We start from the raw sequence: 20,907 nt of genomic DNA, 5'->3' as shown, positions 1-20,907 counted from the left end.
GTATTTAATACTATTGATTGTTTCTACATCTTATTGGAGGGATTCAACCAAGAGATTTAAGAGCAAACACATACAAATCAAGGAAACAATTTCTCTAGTGACTTTACATTTATCTTGGACTATGTTTTCCCCTCACATTATGTGACAGACTAAGATGGCTTTGTGATGTGACACTGTCAGCCTGCTTTTCCTATTACAGTTCTTTTCTTAAAATATCTTGTAGGTCAACACAATCGGTAAAACTAAAGCAAAGACCATGCTATTCTAAGTATAAATTTCCCTTGGGCCTAGATTTAAAAAAGCATATTCGTTCTTTCAAGTCACTAGTTGTGGGGCTATGAAACTGATTGCTTGATTACTCAAATTCTGGCTCTAGATCATCTTACCCAGTTTACTTTTCAGTATACCAAAAGCAGAGGTCATGGAGGCTGTTTAAGTCATGAAACCAAGGAAGGAAACCAAGGCTTCTCAGACATAAAACATGCCATATCTTCTAAAGCCAAGACCATCTCATGAGTGGTGGTGGTGTTTTCCTGTCTGTTTCTCTGATAAAACCCGTGCTCTATCACTACCAGCCACATTATGATACACTACACTTGACCAGCTGCCCCATGTGCAGACCTCTCCAGTCGGTCTCGTTGTCACTAATCCACTGATTAAACACTTTAAGACTGGCTTTGGCAAAACATGCCAGAAATTCCTTCAGGGTAATTAAAACCACCTTCTGTGTCAATAAACACAGACCGTGAGATCTTTCATGTGCAGAGGGGCTGGCTCTGACCTACTAGTTCTAGGACATTTTTTCTTAGATGGGCTTTCCATCATTGCAATCAATTTTCACAGACTCATCCAGACCCTTTCCCAACCCCCTTATGAAAAGATTGACTGAGATCAGAGATATCATCTTACCTTTCTCATTTCGGCCAAGACACAAGGACCAAAGGGGCTCTGAACAAAGACTAAGCTCATTGCCAAAGCCCTTTCACCCAGACCTTCAGGTAAGAGACCTTGAAGGGGATTCCTGCTAGAGAATTCTATAGTCCCTAGTATCTACTTATCACTACTCTTCCACAGTTCAAACTGATTTTCATGTGAAGAATTATTAATGTGTCTTCAAAGTAAAAGGAAGAACTCAGGTAAATATTTACTACATTGATATCAAGAGACCAGCTCTTTACACATAGTAGACACTCCATGAATTGTTTGTCATGATGACAGCTTTATTGCTTTTATTATGTAAACAATGTATTTACTTATTTAAAACCATCATACATTATAGAAAATATAAAGGTAAAATAGTAGAATTTACTTTAAATTTCATCAAACTGAAATAACCATCATTAATATTTTGGTAGCCATCCTTTTCATAGAATTTTCTATGTGTGTGTAACACAGAATTTTACATAAGAGGAATCATACTATGAATACCCTTTTGATCATAGATGTAGCTACCTTTAATTTTCTTTAAAATAGTCTTTTTTTTGCTTACCTCTTTCCTCCCCCTCATAACCAATACATATGTATATATATATGTATATATCAGTATCATCACAAACCTCCTCATATGACACAAATGAGGTTTCAGTTGCCCAATAGATACTCGCTGAATGGTTAAGGAGTAGAAAGAAAAAACAAACACACAAACAAATGAATGGATGAAAGAACAGATAATAGACTGTGCTCTTAATTAGCTGGTACAATTTCCAAGTGGCTGCAAAAATCACATAGCACTTCTTCTGACATCTCCCGTATATCTTTAAACTGTAGTGGGGATAGGGGAACCTGGCTTTAAGATGTTCAGAGGGATCCACAACTTAAACTCCCAAGTAAACCGTATGTAGCTGGTTGCTGTCCTAACTACAGAGATGTTATTGATCTACTCTCAAATTGAAATCAAGTTCAAAAACCATGTTCTAAGAACCTGCGTGCCAAGAGCCGCACTGTCCTCTGTAAACTATAGAAGGAAAGATGTGGTCACTGCCTTCCAGGAGTGTCAGTCTTGTGACTTCCATGCAGAGTCTGCCTCTTTCTGGCTGTCTGAACGCAGACCTCAGTTTCCACATTCATGAAATGAGGATAATTCCTATACCCCATAGGATTGTTCAGTGATTAAAGAGCTTGAGGGATTCAGGAAAAACTTTATGGGAGAGCACAGATTTGGAGACAGGCCCTGCAGGCACCAGGAACGGGAAACAGCACTCAAGGCAGAGAGGCAGGAATGACCTGGGGTGGTGAGGACCTGGCACAGCAGCCTTTGTGGTTTAAAGATCAATGAGGAGAGACTCAGAAGATGAGCGGACAGGCAGAAAACGTTACAGCTGATGAGTACAGGAGAAAATTGTGAACAGATTAATCTTAAAAAGTCAAACAAAAGAAATCTTTTTTTTTTTTTTGCCTTTTCAGCATGTGCCAATGTCTAGATCAAAGCCATCCATATGAGTGACTCAAAGACGAACTGCATGTCAAGTAACTGGAAAAAGAAAAAAAAAACCTGGCTTGCATAATGGGCTTGAATCCAAGTTTCTAAGACTTATAGGAAAAATTCTGATCAGAAAATTTCCATCTCAAATTGTGCTGAGGAAGCGTAGGGACTGAGTAAGCATGTTGGCAGTGAAGCACAATAAGATAATCAGACTGCTTTTGCATTTTTTACCACACTGCACAGAGTTCTGCAGGTCCTGGCCAGATCTTAACAAATTTGTCATCTTTGACCCCATGAGGTGTCAGAGAACCTGTAGAGAAACACACCTTGTTCACAAATGGAATTGCAACCCAGACTTCCCTTCTCTATTCTATGAAGTGACCAGAGGGTTCTGACTTCAAAAGCATAGTACATCAGTTTCACCCAGGCTACTCCTACAGAACTGGAATGAATAGGGGAAGGGATTAGAAATTAATCATTGCAGGAGATATCCATTGGAAGCATGGAACTGTCCCAATCTCTTTTGTTAGCCCAGGTTCTAGGGCAGCTCTTCTACCCTTTTTCATATCTTCTCCTTTTAAACTAGCACCATTGATGAATCCCAGGAAGCATGTCCCATGGATCTGTGCTACCATAAACAATATTGTCTCACACCACTTCACCTACCCTTGCCTCCAAGACAGAAGGGGAAGGTAAATTTTATAAAGGTAGATTTTATATTACACTCCCAAATCTGCATTGGAAGTTGATATTTCTAGAAGATGCTTTAATATTTTTAGCCCTCTGAGGAGGCAACTGGGTCACCTACTAAAAGCCACAAACATTCATCCATTCAACCTTCCTTCCTTTAAATTTTATGTGCATACACATAGGTCATACCCTGCATATAGTTTTTTAATACTTTATGAAATGTTTAAACTAAAAAGAAGTCTCAAAGAGCTTAGTATTCTTACTTCAAGACCTGAAGACAACTTCAGAGGGGGAAAAATGTCCCAAATACTCAAGCCAAATGAATTGGAACTTCAAATTGACTCCCAATTGTAATTCCCAAAGACTGCTAAAATGTAGACAGCCAGTATACCTTGAAAGTGGACTAAAAATCACTCACTAAAAAAATATAACCCCAGTGGAAATTTATAAGATTTGTATTTTTCATTTATATCAAATCAAGGTATCAATTTTTGAAGAAAACTAGAGATTCCTGCAAGTCTTGAGCCAGTGATAGCCACAGTTTAGTTTTCTAAGATCTGCTTGGGTTCACATTGAGTTCAACCACACACAGTATCAATCAGAAAAAAAAAAAAAGTTAGCACAGCTTTTAGAAATGTCAAATTTGTACCCCATGAGAGGCTAGCTCATTAAACAACCACACTGGTTCTCATACTGGGTCAATCATTCTTTGAAGTTACTTACTCACCAGTTTGAAGAAAATTGACATTTCTGGGTCACCAGCTTCCATATACTTATCTACAAATGATGCCCTGGAACCATGAAAGTAATTTTATTTAGCATGGGTGGGCAACTGAATCCTAGGGAACAAGCTACTCACCCATGTACTTATTGGCCAAGGCTGAGAATTGAGCCTGCCTCTCCACTCGAAAGGGGTAAATGTACCTGGAGCTTTGGGGAGGGACAAAGGCAATGGGATCAAATTAAAATTCATTGGTTACAGGGCTGGCCAGTTAGCTCAGTTGTTTAGAGCACTTCTTTGTAACAAGGTCAAGGGTTCAGTTCCAGCCACCAAAAAACAAAACAATGGTTTTATGCTTATGAAATGTTTTTCTGATCTTCACCTCACATTCATTCCCTGGGATGAACTTAAGCACCATGAAAATCTGTGACAATGTGAAGTGGAGGCAAAACGTGACTAGAAGAAAGGCAGACAAGGGCCACAACAATTACAAAGGTATACCTTGGCACAACTTTTTTAGAACTTTTTTTTTTTTTTTACAACTTTTTAATTAATATTAATAAATATTATCTAGAAACAATCGTTCATACTACTTAACCTAGCAATCTTGCCTTTAGAAACTTGTTCTGAAAAAATAACCAGACATGATTTAGAATCATGCCATTATTTATCACACAATTATTATAGCAAATATTGGAAATAATCTAAACTTCCAGTATTAAGTGATAGGTAAAATTATGGTTCAGCTCCAGGATGTTATAGAAAAATGTCACAGTATTGTGTTTGGGGCCAAAACAAAGAAACGCTAGATATGATACCATTTTACATATAATTCATCCATTTCTCTCTCTCTGTCTCTCTCTCTCTGTCTCTCTCTCTGTCTCTCTCTCTCTGTCACACACACACACACACACACACACACACACACACACACACCCTGGAAGGAAGTACATCAAAATTGTTTACTGTTATGTTTGGAGCTCGAGGTAAGTTTGATCTTCTTTCTTCGGCTTTTCTCTACTGTCTAAATTTTCATCAGTGAGCACCAATTTTGTTCTGTTGTAGCATGTTTTCACTTCCTACATAGTACTGAAAAATAATTATATTCATCTTCATATGCTTGCGTTTATTTCATGTGCAGCAGGGTCTATATCTGATAGTTTAATTGCATACCTACTTTGCACAGTGCCTAATATATAATCAATATGTTAAAAATGACTACTGAGTGAATAACTGGGGGGGACACTACTAGAAGAAGCATGACTATATGTGGGTATCCTAGTACACGTTCTATTACAGCTCTAATGTCCAGCTCATTTGTGCAAACAACATGCCATTTTTCTTGCTTTTGCCTTCTAGCGTCACACAAAACTCCACTGTTCAGTAAGGACAGCCTTTGCCACTCCTCTCCACCTGGCAGTGTCCCTCCAAGGCCCACTCTACCCACTAAACCAATCCTGGACAGTTAAGCTTCCCTCTAGTGCTTACTGCAGCCACTCATTTGGAAGATCAACATTTTTTGAACTTCTATTAGGTTCCTAGTACTTTTTTAGAAAAAGGTTCAGCAAACTCCTGTCCACAGGCCACTGCCTGATTTTGTAATAGTTTCACAAGAATACAACCATGTCCACATACTATAATGGAAGAGTTGAACATTTGGGACAAAGACTATGACCAGCAAAGCCTACCATATTTATTACATGGCCCTTTACAGGAAAAGTTTACTTACCCCTGTTCTAGAACATCTACATACTTGTACATAATAGAGATAATACCAAATTTTCATCCTATTAGGTTATTCTTGGGCAATATGGAATCCAAAGTTTATGTCCAAGAGCTTTGTGCAAAACATTTTATTGTAACATACCTAAATTTGTTCTTAAAAACATACATTTTTGTGTCAGACATATCTGCATTCAAGACCTGGATCTGCTGGTTGATACAGGGCAGACCACACAAATTCTCTAAGTCTCAGTTTCATCATCAGTAAAGTGGAAACCCCTTTTCTCCTTCCCTCGTTTCTTCGGTAAATGTGTAATGAGTGCTATTTTCCAGGCACTGTACTAGGCGGTGGATAAACAATGGTGAACAAGACCTAAAAGTCTCACGTAACTTAGCTTTAATTGCACATACTTCTGAGGACTGTTATGAGCATTAAATTATATATATATATATATAGGTATGAGGGTACGTCAAAAGTTTGTAGAAAGAGTCATATTATCTTTTAATCTATTTTTCCACAAACTTTTTGCAGTACTCTCATGTGTGTGTGTGTGTGTGTGTGTGTGTGTGTGTGTGTGTAGCATACACACACATATCCATATCATCCTCACTCTATATACATTACATAGAGGACATACAGAGTACTTAACTGCAAGCACTATATAGTAGCTCTCCCTCCTCATTATAATTCCAGCAGAGGCTCTTTTAACAGACCTCTAAGTAGCTGACTCACTGGATGAATATGTGCCTTCCATTACCTCTGTAAAATGGGCCTGTAGCACGCTTTATACACACAGCTAATTTAATAGGCTAATCTTTGGTAACCAGGCACACTTTTGCTTCTTCTGGTTGAGCTACATGTTTACTGAGAGTCAGTCGCGTGTGTTCTCAAATCTCTTGAGGCTAGTTATACCTGTTATCTAATCAAATATCATGGAAGGTGATAAAAAGAATGGTGCGAAAAGAAAGAGGATGATTGTTTCACATGAAAAATAAGTTGAATGCTTTCAAGAGACTTGTTAAAGAATTGCCAAATTAAATGTAGAGGAGATAAAAATTGAATGACCATAAAAATCCAGGAGTCTGTACTAAGATTGCTTCTGAGGTGTTTTGCTCTCACTCAAGCTCAAGGAAACCAAAAGTAGGCACGGTCTTTGTCATTTTGGGTGTGATTTGTGCAAGAAAAATATTGTAACCTCTAATCAGCAGATCCATACTCAATGATAAGGCCTGGACTCATCAGGCCTTTCATCTAAATTAGTGAATACTATATAAGATAAATGTATCATTTTTTAAGATTCTTTGCCTTAACATTTCAAGTTCACTGTCAACTATTGGTCCTAGATGCATGTAGCAAAAGAGGGATTCTTCTGTATTTATTTAATTCTCACATATAAGCAATGACATGTTGCCTCATCCCCTGCCATATTTTTGTAGGTAAGAAAACACTCAGCAAGACAGAGTGACCTGTCCCAGACCACAAAGCTAGTCTTAGCAGAGGTGGGTCTGGATCCAGGCAGGCTCTCATTCCACCACCTTGGCCATCTTATGATAATAAAGAGGTAGACACAGCATGGTGCCACACTACCTGTCTTAAACAGTTAATTACATCTTGAAAAGGAGAAAGTGTTATCTACCGTCATAGATAGAAAAATGCTTGAGAACAAGAATGTAGCCTTCTACTTCCCGTACTCCCCAGCACATCCTGCATAGCACTTGGCAATGAATAATTTTTGGTTTGAATGGATGACTTTGCTTTCCTACTTTGTAACAGTGGAAGAAATTGGGGCCTTCCTGGTTTCTGAAAGAACTAGGCTCGCTCAGAGTGTATAACCCCCTCCATGGGGTAGACAATAGCGGGCAGAGATTCTACTGTGCCTGTCAAATGCATCATTGACAGCATAGCCTCACCGACTGGCACTTGCTCTTCCCCGTCGTTGCGGCAAGATGAGCAGTGCCCCGCTCACCAGATGGCTATTTGTTCCACCAGCCACCTTTGCTGCATCCCTGATTCACTCCAGCCCAGGACTGTCTCCAACATTCACGCTGCAAGGCAACTCCTGCCAACAACTTTGCCAAATGGCTCCTCTCAAAGTTGTGGGCTGCCCAGACAGGCTGGCTCCTCCATCTGCAGCAGCTTTTGGCAAAGAGATGCTTCCCTTTCTGGCTCCACCTCTTGGCTACACCAGAGCCTTCTTGCCAGAAGGATGATCTGACCCATCAGGAAGTACAGCCAGACCTGGAATTCTGGGACCACTTAAAGCCTATGTCTGTGTTCCCCCAGTCTCACCCCTGAGCACACATCCAAACACACCAGAGACCTTGATGATCACAAATACATAGTGCATCACAGAAACTTAGAGCCAGAAAAATCTATAGAGAGCACACCTCCCCTCTCCCATCTTCAACCTCATTACAGTAGATTAGGAAACTGAGGCCCAGAGAGTGTAAGTGACTAATTATGGTGGCAGGACTGGGACTCCTCCCCAGGTCTTCTGACCTGCACTCCACATCACTGCTTATGATACTACATTGCCTTTCAACTGTCCCTCAGTTCATTTCTAACTTCTTGATAAAAACTGTACCCTTTGTGTTAATTGATTCAAAAGAGTATTTCTTTATAAAAATGAATAATCCTTTCTCTGTATTTGCTTTAAACAAGGGTGTCCACATACTACATTGAGATGATATATTGCAGTGCTTAGGAAAACAAGGTTTAGAATTGGACAGACCCCAATGTGACTTCTGTTCTACTTGCTGTTGTGTAAACTTGGACAAGTATTAATCTCATTCTGCTTCGACTTTTCATTTAAAAGGGGATAAGAAGAGTATTAGACTATAGAACTATGATGATTAAATGGGGAAAATTCCTTAAAGGCCAAAAGCTGTGCCTGGCACACAGAAAGTCCTACACAGTGCAGTGATCATCATTCATTATTAACACTCAAATACACAATGGTTTTGGAAGATATAGTACTGTGCACATACACATAAGCATACCAAGTATTACCATTTTCTACATTAGGAAATTCAGTTTCTTGAGGTTAATGAGTGATCCCAGGTTACATAGAGAATCAATGGACCAGAAATTTCTTCTTGCCATTTTGCCAAGAAATAGGAAAGAGCATCTCAGCTTTAAAGATGTTAAAATCAAAAAGCAGAACATCTGAACAGAAACATACATATGAATAATCATTGTAACATCTTATGTAATATAAAAGCTAGAAACAATTTTCTATCCATCCACAAGGGAACTACTAAATAAACTGTGGTACAGTCACACCACAGAGCACTGTGCAGCCATTAAAAAGCACAAGGCAGATGTAGGTGTGTTCTGACATGGAAAGAGCTTTGAGAAGTATCACTGTGTAGGAGAAAAAAGTACAAATAAAACAAGTAGTGTGCATTCATTTATGTAACACTCCAATGATATACTTGTATATGTATATTTCAATGTATGAACACGCATGCAAAGATGGCTCTGCAGAAGCACCCCAATACTGACGATGGTATCCCCTGGGCAGGGAAGTGAGGTGGGCATGGGATGGAGAGTGATTCATTCTTTGCTTCATCTACTTCTATCATGCTTGAATCCTTTCAAGTGAGAAAACATTTATGTCTTATGTGCCTTATAAATAAAGACATAAAGGCAAAGGGAAATGTGAATGACAATAATACAGCTGGCATGAACCAACAGACCTCCCAGCTTGGTTGTCCCTGGCCCTAACCTGACTTCTGTAGTCACATGAGCAACGTTCATCTCACTGAGTTTCTAGTACAGCTCTCCTCTCTGGTGAAACCCTTTCTGGTGGTATTTTGTACACAGGGATCCAAGTTCTGTCTTTTAGAGCTAGAATATTGTCTATTAGAGCCATTTACAGATTTTCCACCCTCTACACTCTGTGCATCTGTGGAGGGACATAGAGCTGATCCCCTATATTAAGTGGAGTAGGTGGCTGGCCACTCTGTGACCACTTCAGGTTGATAACTTACCAGGGAATCACAGCAGCGTAGCAAGCAATGTTTGATGGAGGAGGCTGTCAGTTCTTCAGTGTTGTGGATCAAATTGTGTCTCCCCTAAATTCGTATGTTGAAGCCCTAACTCCCAATATGACTGTATTTGGAGTTAGGGCCTTTAAGGAGGTATTCAAGGTTAAAAGAGGTCATTAGGTTGGGGCCTTATAGAACTGGTACCATTATAAGAGAAAGAAATGCCAAATCTCTCTCTCTCTGGGTCTCTCTCTCTCCCCCTCCCCATACACACTTGTGCACAGAAGAAAGGCCACGTGAGGACAGAAACAAGGCCACTGTCTACAGGAAGAGAGGCCTCACTGAAAACCCACCCGGCTGGCACCTTAATGTTGGACTGATAGCCTCCAGAACTGTGAAAAAGTTAGATTTCTGTTGTTCAAGACACCCAGGCTGTGCTATTTTGTTATGCATCCCAAGCAAACTAACATAACCAGAATGCAGCCCAGTACACAAGATACATCCTCTCACGGGTGAGGTATGCTATGGCACAGTCCATCTAGCACACCCCATCTGTCTCAGGCTAAAACATGCCCATGGGTGCCCCTCTAAACTCCACACATCTTTTTGGTCTTTACCCACAATCAAGTCTTTGTCTTCTAAAGCACAAAACTCAAATTCTGACTTTCCCTTATATATACACACCCCTTCCCATTACCCATGGTGGCCCTTTCTCCAAAGAAACCAATGAATGCTAAGTAGTTTTCCATGGATTTCACACAGGCACACCTATTATCATCACTCTAACTCTTTCCATAGTGAACTTGTAGCATAAAAATTCAAGGCTTCCTGGGTTATTTATGACAAAGCTCCTAGTGGTCTTGTAAAAAGCTCCTAGTGGCCTTATAAAAAGAATCTGTGCTTTCACTGGGACAGTTATGTCAGAACTGATTTCCAGCCTGATTTTAGAGTTCTACTGGAAAGGCAAAAGAAAGAAATTTGGTGGTAAAGACAACAAATTGGGTGAAAGTAAATTCATCTTTTTAATGCGGGATGTGGGGAGCAGGCTGTAGAGTTGCTCTGGCCAACGTGAGGCCTCTGATATCTCCACATTTATGTGTGAAAGGACATCTGCCATGACACAGCTGCCTCTAGCCCACTCCTTTTGCTGTGGTCCAGGCAACGATATGAGTTTGCCATCAGCCCTGGAGCACAGGTGCCTAGATGGCCTAGTGGGACCATCACAGCTCAGTCTAGGAGCTGCATTGTTCATGCCCTAGGTTGGGGGTAAGGGACACAGCAAAGACTGTTAAAACCCCCCAGCTATCGATATGAGTTTGCCATCAGCCCTGGAGCACAGGTGCCTAGATGGCCTAGTGGGACCATCACTGCTCAGTCTAGGAGCTGCATTGTTCATGCCCTAGGTTGGGGGTAAGGGACACAGCAAAGACTGTTAAAACCCCCCAGCTATTTCTCATATTTTGATTGCTCTCTTCCATAAATATTTCCTTCTTTTCTCACTATTGAGTAAGATAAATCTACAGGAGTAAGTCAACTAAGGATTCTGACAATGGGTGGGGAAATTCAGATCCCTCCCTGCAGGTCAATGGGGAAGACCAGAGGAGTGCACAGATATGCTGGGAAAAGACAGAGCCAGCAAGTCCAGTAGCACTGAGTGGGCATCAGGGGATGTATGTGGAGGGTAGAGCACAACCTGCATTTCCTCCCAAAATCCTGACAGCAGGCAAAGATCTAGTGCCTGGAGGCCAGGCAGTCACGGGCCCCATCTGATTATGCCACTTAAAAGGAAGTAGGTTTCAATACAGATATTTGTTATACAAGTTCATTCGGCCCTCTGCACCCTGGAATTTCTTATTTTGAAAAATGGGACTAATGCAACCATTATCTCAGGGCCGTTGATGGACATTAAAGGAGAAAACATACAAGAAACACCCAGGAAAATGCCTGACAATACTCAGGATACCTTAGTTCTCTTCCCTCAGCTAAGTGTCTAAATCGGACCCTTAGTTTCTTCTTAAATGCAAATGCCAAAGTCTAGGAATGTCAGGCTACAGCTGTGCTCTTTTCATTGAGCATTGCCAATATTTTGACAGGACTGGCCTAATATTATTCACTCCAGGTTCATTGGTATGGTTCTGACCAGCACTCATAAAGGGCTTGGAATTGCCCCTAGGGACCTGGATGCTAATAATAAATACTTGCTAGCGATTTTCAATGCACTCTGGTTATTATGTTTAGTAGCAGAACACTTCCCATCCCCAGAAAGGTCATTTACAATAGCGGAAAGCAGCTTCTTCCCACCTCCCATTTCAGGTTTTTCTGAGAACAGAGGAGAGCTCAAACATTCATCCATATGCATTGGAAATACTATTCTGATCTGGCATTTGCATACAAATACCAAACCAACTTAAGGAACTACTAGGCATCTCTCCATCATATGATACCACCTCTTTATTTTTCCAATGCCTTTCCAGCATCTTCATATCAAAAGCCATTTTCATGTACCACCCTAGCTTTATTCATCATAGCTTTCCTCTTTCCTGAGCTTACTGGGATGGGGGAGGGGAACCTATACTTCCTGGGTTTTATTCTTGTGGCCCTAAGAAGCTATAACATTTCACAGATCGCTCAGATCTCAAGTTTGGAGACCCTCTAAACTCAACTCACCTACCACACTGCTTCTTATTCTACCACACTGCTGAGAATTGTCCATATAGAGTTAATCAAATAACTTCAGTGTGTGGTTAATTATACCTACCAAAGCCCTTATTCCATTGTGAGGTACTTTTTTGTTGCCATTTCTTTATACTAAGCCAAGATCAGTTTCCATGTAACTTCTCGCTCATTGCCTCAAATCTGTCCTGGAATACTCTCTTCCTGGGCATCTCATCTACTCATATAGTTTTAAATACGTACTTTTAATAGGCTGGGGATGTCTAATCCCAAGTTTACATATCTTGTCCAGGTCTTTCTTCTGAGCTTCAGACCCAGATATCCAAATGCTTGCCCGAGAGTCTCATGGTAAAAGTAGATGTCTCACAGCCTCCTCAAACTAATCAATTTGCAAAAATCTGTTTCCTGTTTCCCTGATGAGTCCCCTCACACATCCATTCTCATGGCAGAATTCCGGACATCCTTGACACCACCTTCTCTATCTACACCCAGTCTATCACAACAAGTAAGTGCTATGCATTCTTTCTCTACACTGTGTCTCAAGTCCATCTAATTTTCTGCATCTCTACTGCTGCCACCATCTCAGAAGATGGCCAATTATCTCCCAGCTTTCCCTCTTACTCATTTCACACCCAGTCCCCTAACCCCACCCCACACAGCAGAGAGACTGAGCTTTTAAAAAAACACACCTGATCATATTTCCCTCCACCCCTGATCAAAATCTTTTAATGGCTTTTGATCCATCTTTGGATGAATTTCAAACTCCTTATGGTCAACAAGGCTTGACATGATCTAGTCCCTGAATACCGCTCCAGTCTCTTTTTGCCAACATTGTATTCTGAAAATTTCCAGAAAGACAGCAAATTGGAAAAAACATTTACAGTAAATATTAACAGACTCACCTCCTGGATTTTGCCATTAACATTTCATACTTGCTTTAGCATATTTCTATCCATTTATCCATCCCTCTATCCTAGCATTAATCTTTCTTGCTTTTGGTGCATTCCAAAATGAACTGCAGACTCCAGTCTCATTCCCACCACCCTCGTTCCCTACACTCCAGCCACAGCTGTCCTTGCATTCCTTGAATCTGTCCAACTATTTTATATCTCTGAGCTTTCGTACCTATTGTCTCTTCTACCTAAAATGCCTACAGCTCTTGTTAATTCTGAACTCATCCTTTAGTTCTCAGCTTAAACTATCTCTGAGAGGCTGCCCTTGAACCCCCAGTCTAAATTAGATCCACCTTTCCATCTTATATATGAGCTCAAGGTACCTTGTGCCTTTCCTGAATATCACTTATCACAATTGGTAACTACATATTTGTTTGCAAAATTATTCGTCTAATCTCTACCTCGTCTGCTAAACTGAAAGCTCCATGAGAACAGAGACCACATGTGTATTGGAACATGCTGTGTCACTTCTGCAGAAAGTCAATTAATATTTATTGAAGGAATTAACGGCAGAATGAACCAATAATTGAAAAGAGCTACACAGCATAATGAATTTATTCTTCCTTTAATATGTACAATTAAGACAAGTTTTTTAAAGGCCTCTGAGGGAAGATGGAACTTTCTTGCTACCAGAATATTACCAACAAGTACATTAAGACAAATTACTAGATGGCAAGTGGCTGAGTCAAGAGAAGACTGCGGTGTGTTTCAGTGACCTCTCCCCTATTTCCAATAGCCCTTTCCTTCAAGATCACCCCAAATCAACACACAATCCAAGGGAAAACAGCTTGCCTGCTATGCAAATGCAGTTTAAGTAATAACAACAACATCTATAATGTACTGAGGGCATTTATTGAGGGCTGGCTTTGTTTTAGGCACCGTCCTGAGTGCCTTCTCTGTATCGAATAATTTTTCCCGTGCCATAGGTTCTATTGTTATTCCCATTTTACAGCTAAGGGAACTGAGAACACAGCAGTTATTTTAAAACACTCCATCTATGTAGAATATTCTGTCTATCTGTGGCCCCATTTGAAAGTAGGAAGATTAATCTAGAAAACCCATAGACTACTGTAATAGAGATAAAATTTTAGTTGGCTCTAACAGAAACTAAAAATACAGAAAGAAATCCACATATAGATCTGAGAAATTTGGGAGATATACCCTGGGTTAGGAAACTTGTAGTTCTATTTCTGAAAAAGCAAATCAAACCATTCTGTTGACTTTATTTTTGTGGCCATTCCAACCAGAGAAGCTGCCCAAAGATCTTAACTTTAAAAAGGTAGGAAAGACAGGAAAAGGTAGGGGAGGGCAGTAACTTTAATGGCCAGAATAAAAAAAGAGTCATAGGAAATGTCTTTAATAAGTGCATATCATGCTTTTTTTGTTGGCATTAAAAAAAAAAATGCCTCCACTCTATTCACACACAAAAGGGAGAATGAGATTCCACCTGCTGACTTTCCTTTCCTGCCTGCACAGCACTAGGGCTGATGTCGGAACAAGCTGGGAGAGAGAGAGAGATGACAATTTCACCTCTTGGCAAAGCTCAGCTTGCTGAACCCACTTGCTTTCTGCTGGCTGTTGATTCAGCAGAAACTACTGCTGCAGAATTCATAATGGTGATTTTTAAAGGCCCCACTGATCGCGTTACTTGGCCCACGTGTCAACCTCATTCGCTCGCCGCCGGAACACTATTTCCCCAGCCACCTTTTTATTTCTTGCTAATGCACTTCCAAGGGGAGAGGGGCTCGCCCTTTTGCAAAGGGCCTTTTGGGGTTTCGATTGTTTAAGCAGGTAACCCGGTCGGCCGCAGAGATGAATGAGCAGGAAATGAAACCATGCCCTCCCTGCAGCCACTGAGAGACACAACATCATTCCGCTCAGGGAGGGGTGGACCAAGGTGCTCCTGGGCCCCTCCCTTCTTGTCTCCCCCCAAGACCCCTGCAAACATCTTGAGGGAGGGGTCACCAGCCTTCCTGGGGTCATCTTTCCGACCGGGAGCCCCACCCTGAAAAGCCTAATCCCCGAGGGCCATTTTAACTCCTGCGGACGCCGGGTCCACCTGCTGCTGAACGCCGGGCTCGCCTCGCGGAGCCCGGATGGCTGTGGGGCGCACTGGCGGCTGCCCGTGCGACCCGAGTCCCCGCCCCAGCCCCGGGGCCCTGGGGAGTCTCCGCCGCTAGGCGCCCGGCTGCCCGCGAGGCACAGCTATCCGCAACTTGCGCCCGGCCCCAGCGGCGGAATGCGGCGGGGCTGGCGTTACCTTCGGTCGCATAGCTGTGGTCGCGCAGGAAACTGTTGTTGATTTTGCGGGTATCAATGTCCTCCTCCATTGACAGCAGGCTTACTTGCGTGGGAACCAGAAGCCGGTAGACAAGTATCCATGATCCCTCCCCGCAGCCAGTCTCACAGGAGAGGGGGGCAGGGGAGCCAGTGGGACTGCACCATGGTCCGAGCCTGAGGAGGAGACGGGGAGGCGGAGAGAAAAAAAATAAAAACCCGGCAATGGAGCTGTCACCTCCTCCGCTCGGGTTCTCCGAGGCCGCGGCGGCTCCTCCCGCGCGGTGCGCTCACTCCAGCTCCAGTTCCCAGCGAGGATGCTGCGCCTGCCTCCGCTGCCTCCAGGTGCCACGATGCGCCGTGCCCCGAGGGGTCTGCTCCCGCCCGCCCGCCCCGGGGGCGCTCACAAGCGGGGCTGGGAAGATGCCCAACAGGTTCCCCTCGTTGGCAGCCGCCCCAAAATGCAAAAAAGATCCCTCCTCCCCCTGGGAGAGCGGGCAGCCGCGACAAAATGGTGCCTTTCTGGACCCAAGCTGCAGTGGCGAGATGGCAGGGGCAGGATCCAGGCTTGCCTGGCTGGGATGAGGGTGCTGGTCCCACAGGAGGGCAGCTCGGGCAGGCGGGGGTAGGGAAGCCGGCGGGGAGCTGGGCAGGGCGCTGCGGCCGGCGCCAGCGCAGTGCCTCTCACACCCACACGCGCGCACTAGCAGCAGCTGCCGCCGCCGCCGCTGCTGCAGGAGGCTGGAGGCGGCTGGTGCATTAAAGGCGAGGCTCCTCCCAACCGCGTCAGCAGCCCCAGGACTCTTCCCCAGCAGCCGTGGTGGCCGAGGCAGAGGCTGCGGCTGCTCTCTGCTGCAGTGGGGCACACGCAGCGGCGAACCGGCACCTGGAAAGCCAGCAAGCAGCTAGCTTGCAGGTTCACGTGGAAAGCACAGACGCGCTGTTCCATCCCCCTGGCTCTGGTGCCACGCCGCTAAGGGCCGCGTTTACGCTAGCATCCAGGGCCCCTAGCTCACTGCCTTTTTCCGGACACTTGCACTTGAGAACAGCAAGGAGAAGTAGGTTCCTTTGGATAGGCAGGAAGTCTACATCCAGGTCCCTTTTACTCATCCTTGTATGATGCCTGTGGTTCCTTGCTTGAGTTAAAAGGAGAGGCCTGGAGCTCCAAGACGTAGAAAGAGAGGAGAGAGAGGGAAGAAGAGCAGCCCATAGCCTAGCTTAAGCTCTCTGTGCTAGGCATACAAGAGGGAATAGGGGCCAGAACTTTGCAACTACTATCCATCTGAGTCCTCCATTCCAAACGGAGTCAAAACATCTCCTTCTACCTATAGGAGGCTGGTGTTTAGAAAAGCATCTATGTCCATACAGGCAGAGGGAAGCACAGGACTGAGTTATGAATTTAGTTAATATAATCTGTCTGAAAAAGTCCATTCCCTCTAGCCCTTTGCACTTTGTTTTGGACAGACCGCTGCAGCCCCATTGTTAGGTTTTGTTTGTGCGAGAACGCCTGCCATTTGTTCTCAACATGGACGATACATTGAAGCATAAGGGAGCCCTGTGCCCACACAGAGCCACTGCTATCCTGAGGGAATTTCAAGGATCCAATTAATACAAAAAAGAGGTCTGTCTTCCCACTTCAACCAGGGGAAAAATACAGAATTCCCTCCCCCACCCGTTTCCCCAAATTGCAAATTCTGCATTTGAAAGAAAATAAGATCGTTATTGTTATGAAAACAACGAAAATCATTCTGTGAAGCAACCCAAATCACTAGAGAGCCGATTTGGAAAAGAAATCAACCCAAGTCGCTAGAAAACCAGTTTGGAAAAGAACCCCCCCCCCCCCCGCTCCCCGTTTCCTCTTGTAGAAGGTATTCCTTTCAATGGGTGTCACTGTAGGGAGAGACATCAGCACATGTCTTGCTCAGTTAAGCTCCACAAGTTTAGCTAGATGAGCCCAGAGGGACCTGTGAGTTAATTATATACATACAATGCTTCAGCTAACACAATTTAGAAAGTATTTGAAGTTCAAAAAAATGGGAAAACAAGTCCTTAACTGAGATTGGGAATTGTCATTAGATTTCCATGAATAATAGATGTTTCTGACAGGTGGAAAATGTCATTGTCCCCATCTCCAGAAAGTGACCGCATATTCCTGGGAAAACAGAAATGTTCTTTGATATAATTTTGGGGGAGGGGAGTTTCCAATCGAATCCATTTCATTCTCATCTGGTGATTAAGTCATACACACTTGTTTGACTATTTGTTTCAATCCACATATGAAATTTCAGTAACAGATGAAGACTGGTGCAAATTGATTTAATCCACTTCAGTACCAATTGTCCTGGCTGGTTCTTCCATGTGATGAGCTGTATTCATTACCAAGGCTCCAGTGCAGTTCACCTGCAGTTCCACAGTCCAGCTTCTCTTGGAACTTGGCATAATGGGGAGGGTAAGCTGGGGGTGGAGGGTGGGGGTCAAGGCAGGGAGAGGGGAAAAAAGCTAAGTTCATCTCTTAGTGTATGACAATGATAAGAAATCTTGCCTTCAGTTGGAGTGACCTTGCAATTGTATTTAGGAAACTCTCACCGTTGTCTTCCTTGAACATGGGCTAGATTGGAACACAGCTGCGTGATGAATTAGATAGGCTCAGGTTCGTTTCCCAGACTGTGCTTGAGGAATTTTCCACTATAACCAATGGGGGAAAAGTCCCCTCCGCAGAATGAGCCTCTGGCTTTATTAAATTTCCCCTTTCACATTTCCTGCAAAATTCTTCCTGCATTTATTCAACAGTACAAACATTTTTCCTAAGACATAAATTCTGAGAAGGCAAATTAGATGGCTTTCTGTTGATTAAGTAGATTTCACGATTTCTATTTTGTGGATTACTCTCTTCTACTATGAGCAATGAAGACCTAGCCCCTCCCCTCTAAAACTAAGGGGAAAACAGCTGCTGACTACCTGCGTTAACACCCTAAGGTGTGGTGAGGGAGGTAAGGGAGAGAGAGAAGCCCTGCACTACACCGTGGTGGTGCTGAGAGGACTGTGTAGACCACTGCTCTGAAGAATCACTAGCCTTCTTTCTATTCCTCCAACATGTCAAGTTATTTCCAAAAGTGCTTGACATTTCCACATTTTATTCTCTAGGCCCCTTCCTCATGCTCTTGGTGTTCTTCAGGGCCTCAACTGTCCCTATTTCATTGAGTCATTTCCCAATAACACCATAGTCCCTGTCTCTGTTATTTTCTGTCTCCACATTTCTTTTTTTTTTTTTGGATCTCTTTATGACCCATTGCATTTTATATTTGTTTACTTATTATTGCCAACCATTTCCATTAGATTTCCAATATTGGGTGTCTGTCACTTCGTAGATGCTTAATTTTATTTGTTGAGTGGAGATAAATATTTCTTGAATGAATGAGTAAATTACTGAGTTTGTTTAGTGATATTTAGGTTTTATAGAACTACCCTTCTTAAAACTCATGCAAAAAACAATCTGCCAGAAGACTGAAATTTTCTAGTTTATAACCCCTATTCCTATTGAAATGTTTCTAGTCATTCCTTTATTCATATACACCCCCCAAAATTTACTGAGCATTTAATATAGGCCAAGAGTTGTTCTAGATGCTGGGGAAGCAGATAACACAAAACAGAGTCCCTTCCTTCAAAAAACTTAAATTCTCTCATCTGATTTTAATAACATGAGCTTTCTTATGTTATTAAGAAATAACATAAAACAACAAATTATATTTTTGTCTTATGGAATACAAAAATGCATTATAAATAAACAGACTATAGGATAATGTTAAGTGCCAAGGTTCTGCTATCAGGCAAAGCTGATTTTCTTCCACTGATTATTGTGTCCTTGAGCAAGTTACAAGATCTCTCTAAGCCACGATTTTCTTGTGTGCAAATTAGGGAGAAATATTGTATCTACTTCATAGAGTTACTGCAAGGATTAAATGAGATCATGTGTGGGAAGACTATGTTGCTATTATTTTGAGTTGAGTAGTCATGTTACTTTCATCATCATCACCACCATCAATATTCAGCAAATATTTAAGCACCTACTATGTCAGACACTGGTTAGGATTGGAGATTCAGCAATAGCAAAGCATGAGATGTATAGTCAGTCTCTGGCGTCAAGGAACTTGGTGTCTAATTTACAGTTCATGTAAAAGGGGGCCACAGGCTACAAAGGGTGCAGCAGAGGGAAATTTGAAAGGCTGACCTATTTCAGGCCTATTCTTTCCACAGAAAAGGCCAATTACAAACACACAGTCTTCTTAACTTACCCAATTCGGCATGACAGCATGTAGACACATTCTTTTTTTTAATCACCCTTGTCGTGGTCCTCCTCCCCCAACACTCACATATGCCCTCCCTCCAGTTAAGCTAGTGCTTCTTACACTGGAATCTTTTAGGTCATCCTGTCTAATTAGCACATTAAATATCTGCAATTTTATTAAAACCTTTGACCTAAGCCAGTCTGGAGATTCTTAATATAGGCTTTAGGTGTCAGACAGCCCTGGTTTTTGTCCCAGCTCAGGCATTTATGAATTTCCTGACCTTTGGCAAGTAATTTAACATCTCTGAGCCTCTGTATTTGCAAAATGGAAGAGAACAATAGTAGCTACTTCACAGGGTTTTTGGATGGCTTCAGAGACAATGTAAGGAAAGTGCTTAGTCCAGGCGTGACCCAGAGCCAAGCCTCACTAAAATGATGGTTCTCCCTCCCAGCAGTGCTTCATAGAGAACTCCATCTGCAAATAACAGGAGAGATGCACTACAAGTCAATTGTTCATGTGGACAAAAGTGACCTAGAAACCTGAGTTTTACCACCTATCAGTCTGTCTTAATGAGCAACTAGAAACGGGATACGTAAAATGTAGCCATCTTGCAACAAGCCCTTTATAAGCCCCGAAATCCTGTGCAAATGGAAGAAATTAGGAATATATTCCTTTCATTTTCACATTAGGAAGGTGCAGACCTAGACACATTTCTCTATCAAGGAATAATATGGAATCTCTCTCTAAGATCACTAAGCACCCCACACCCAACTCTCTCTTTCTGAGGTGGCTTATGTGCTGCTGCCCAGAGGATGACCTCTTGAATTTCTAGCAAGTTTGCAATTCCTGTTTGTGCATGCTACAACATGTAACACCACATGAGTGATCCTTCAACATGGCATTTAACCTGGGAAAAGAAAACAAGACCTCTTGCCCTCAAAGTGTTGTATTAATGCTGGACTCTGGACTCTTAATCGATTTCACTGGGTAAAATGTTTCCACAATTATTCAAGTACAGAAACTTATGAAAATACACAGTGAGGTGCTGGAGCTGGTGTGGACTGGCAATTGAGAGCCGCTTTTGCTAATTGTGCACATCTCTTTCCAGCTCTGCTTTGAGTGACATCGTGTTGGTAGCTTAAAATCTGCAATGGTGGGATATTTATATCATGG

At 42.4% G+C, this 20,907-nt stretch overlaps 1 protein-coding gene across 1 annotated transcript in view; it reads right to left on the bottom strand.

The window, feature by feature from the left end:
* Window positions 1–16,208, bottom strand: part of LOC103594915 (serine/threonine-protein phosphatase 2A 55 kDa regulatory subunit B beta isoform-like) — a 238,037-nt gene extending 221,829 nt beyond the window's left edge. The window contains 2 exon segments of the mRNA XM_008578205.1: window positions 15,432–15,625; window positions 16,021–16,208. Coding sequence (XP_008576427.1) covers window positions 15,432–15,625; window positions 16,021–16,208 — 382 coding nt within the window.
* Between the last annotated feature and the right edge of the window lie 4,699 nt (window positions 16,209–20,907).

Source organism: Galeopterus variegatus, unplaced genomic scaffold, assembly GCF_000696425.1.
Source record: "Galeopterus variegatus unplaced genomic scaffold, G_variegatus-3.0.2 Scaffold1644, whole genome shotgun sequence".
NCBI lineage: Eukaryota > Metazoa > Chordata > Mammalia > Dermoptera > Cynocephalidae > Galeopterus > Galeopterus variegatus.
Note: the sequence above shows the minus strand (reverse complement) of the source record. Positions and strands in the feature narration are given on the sequence as shown.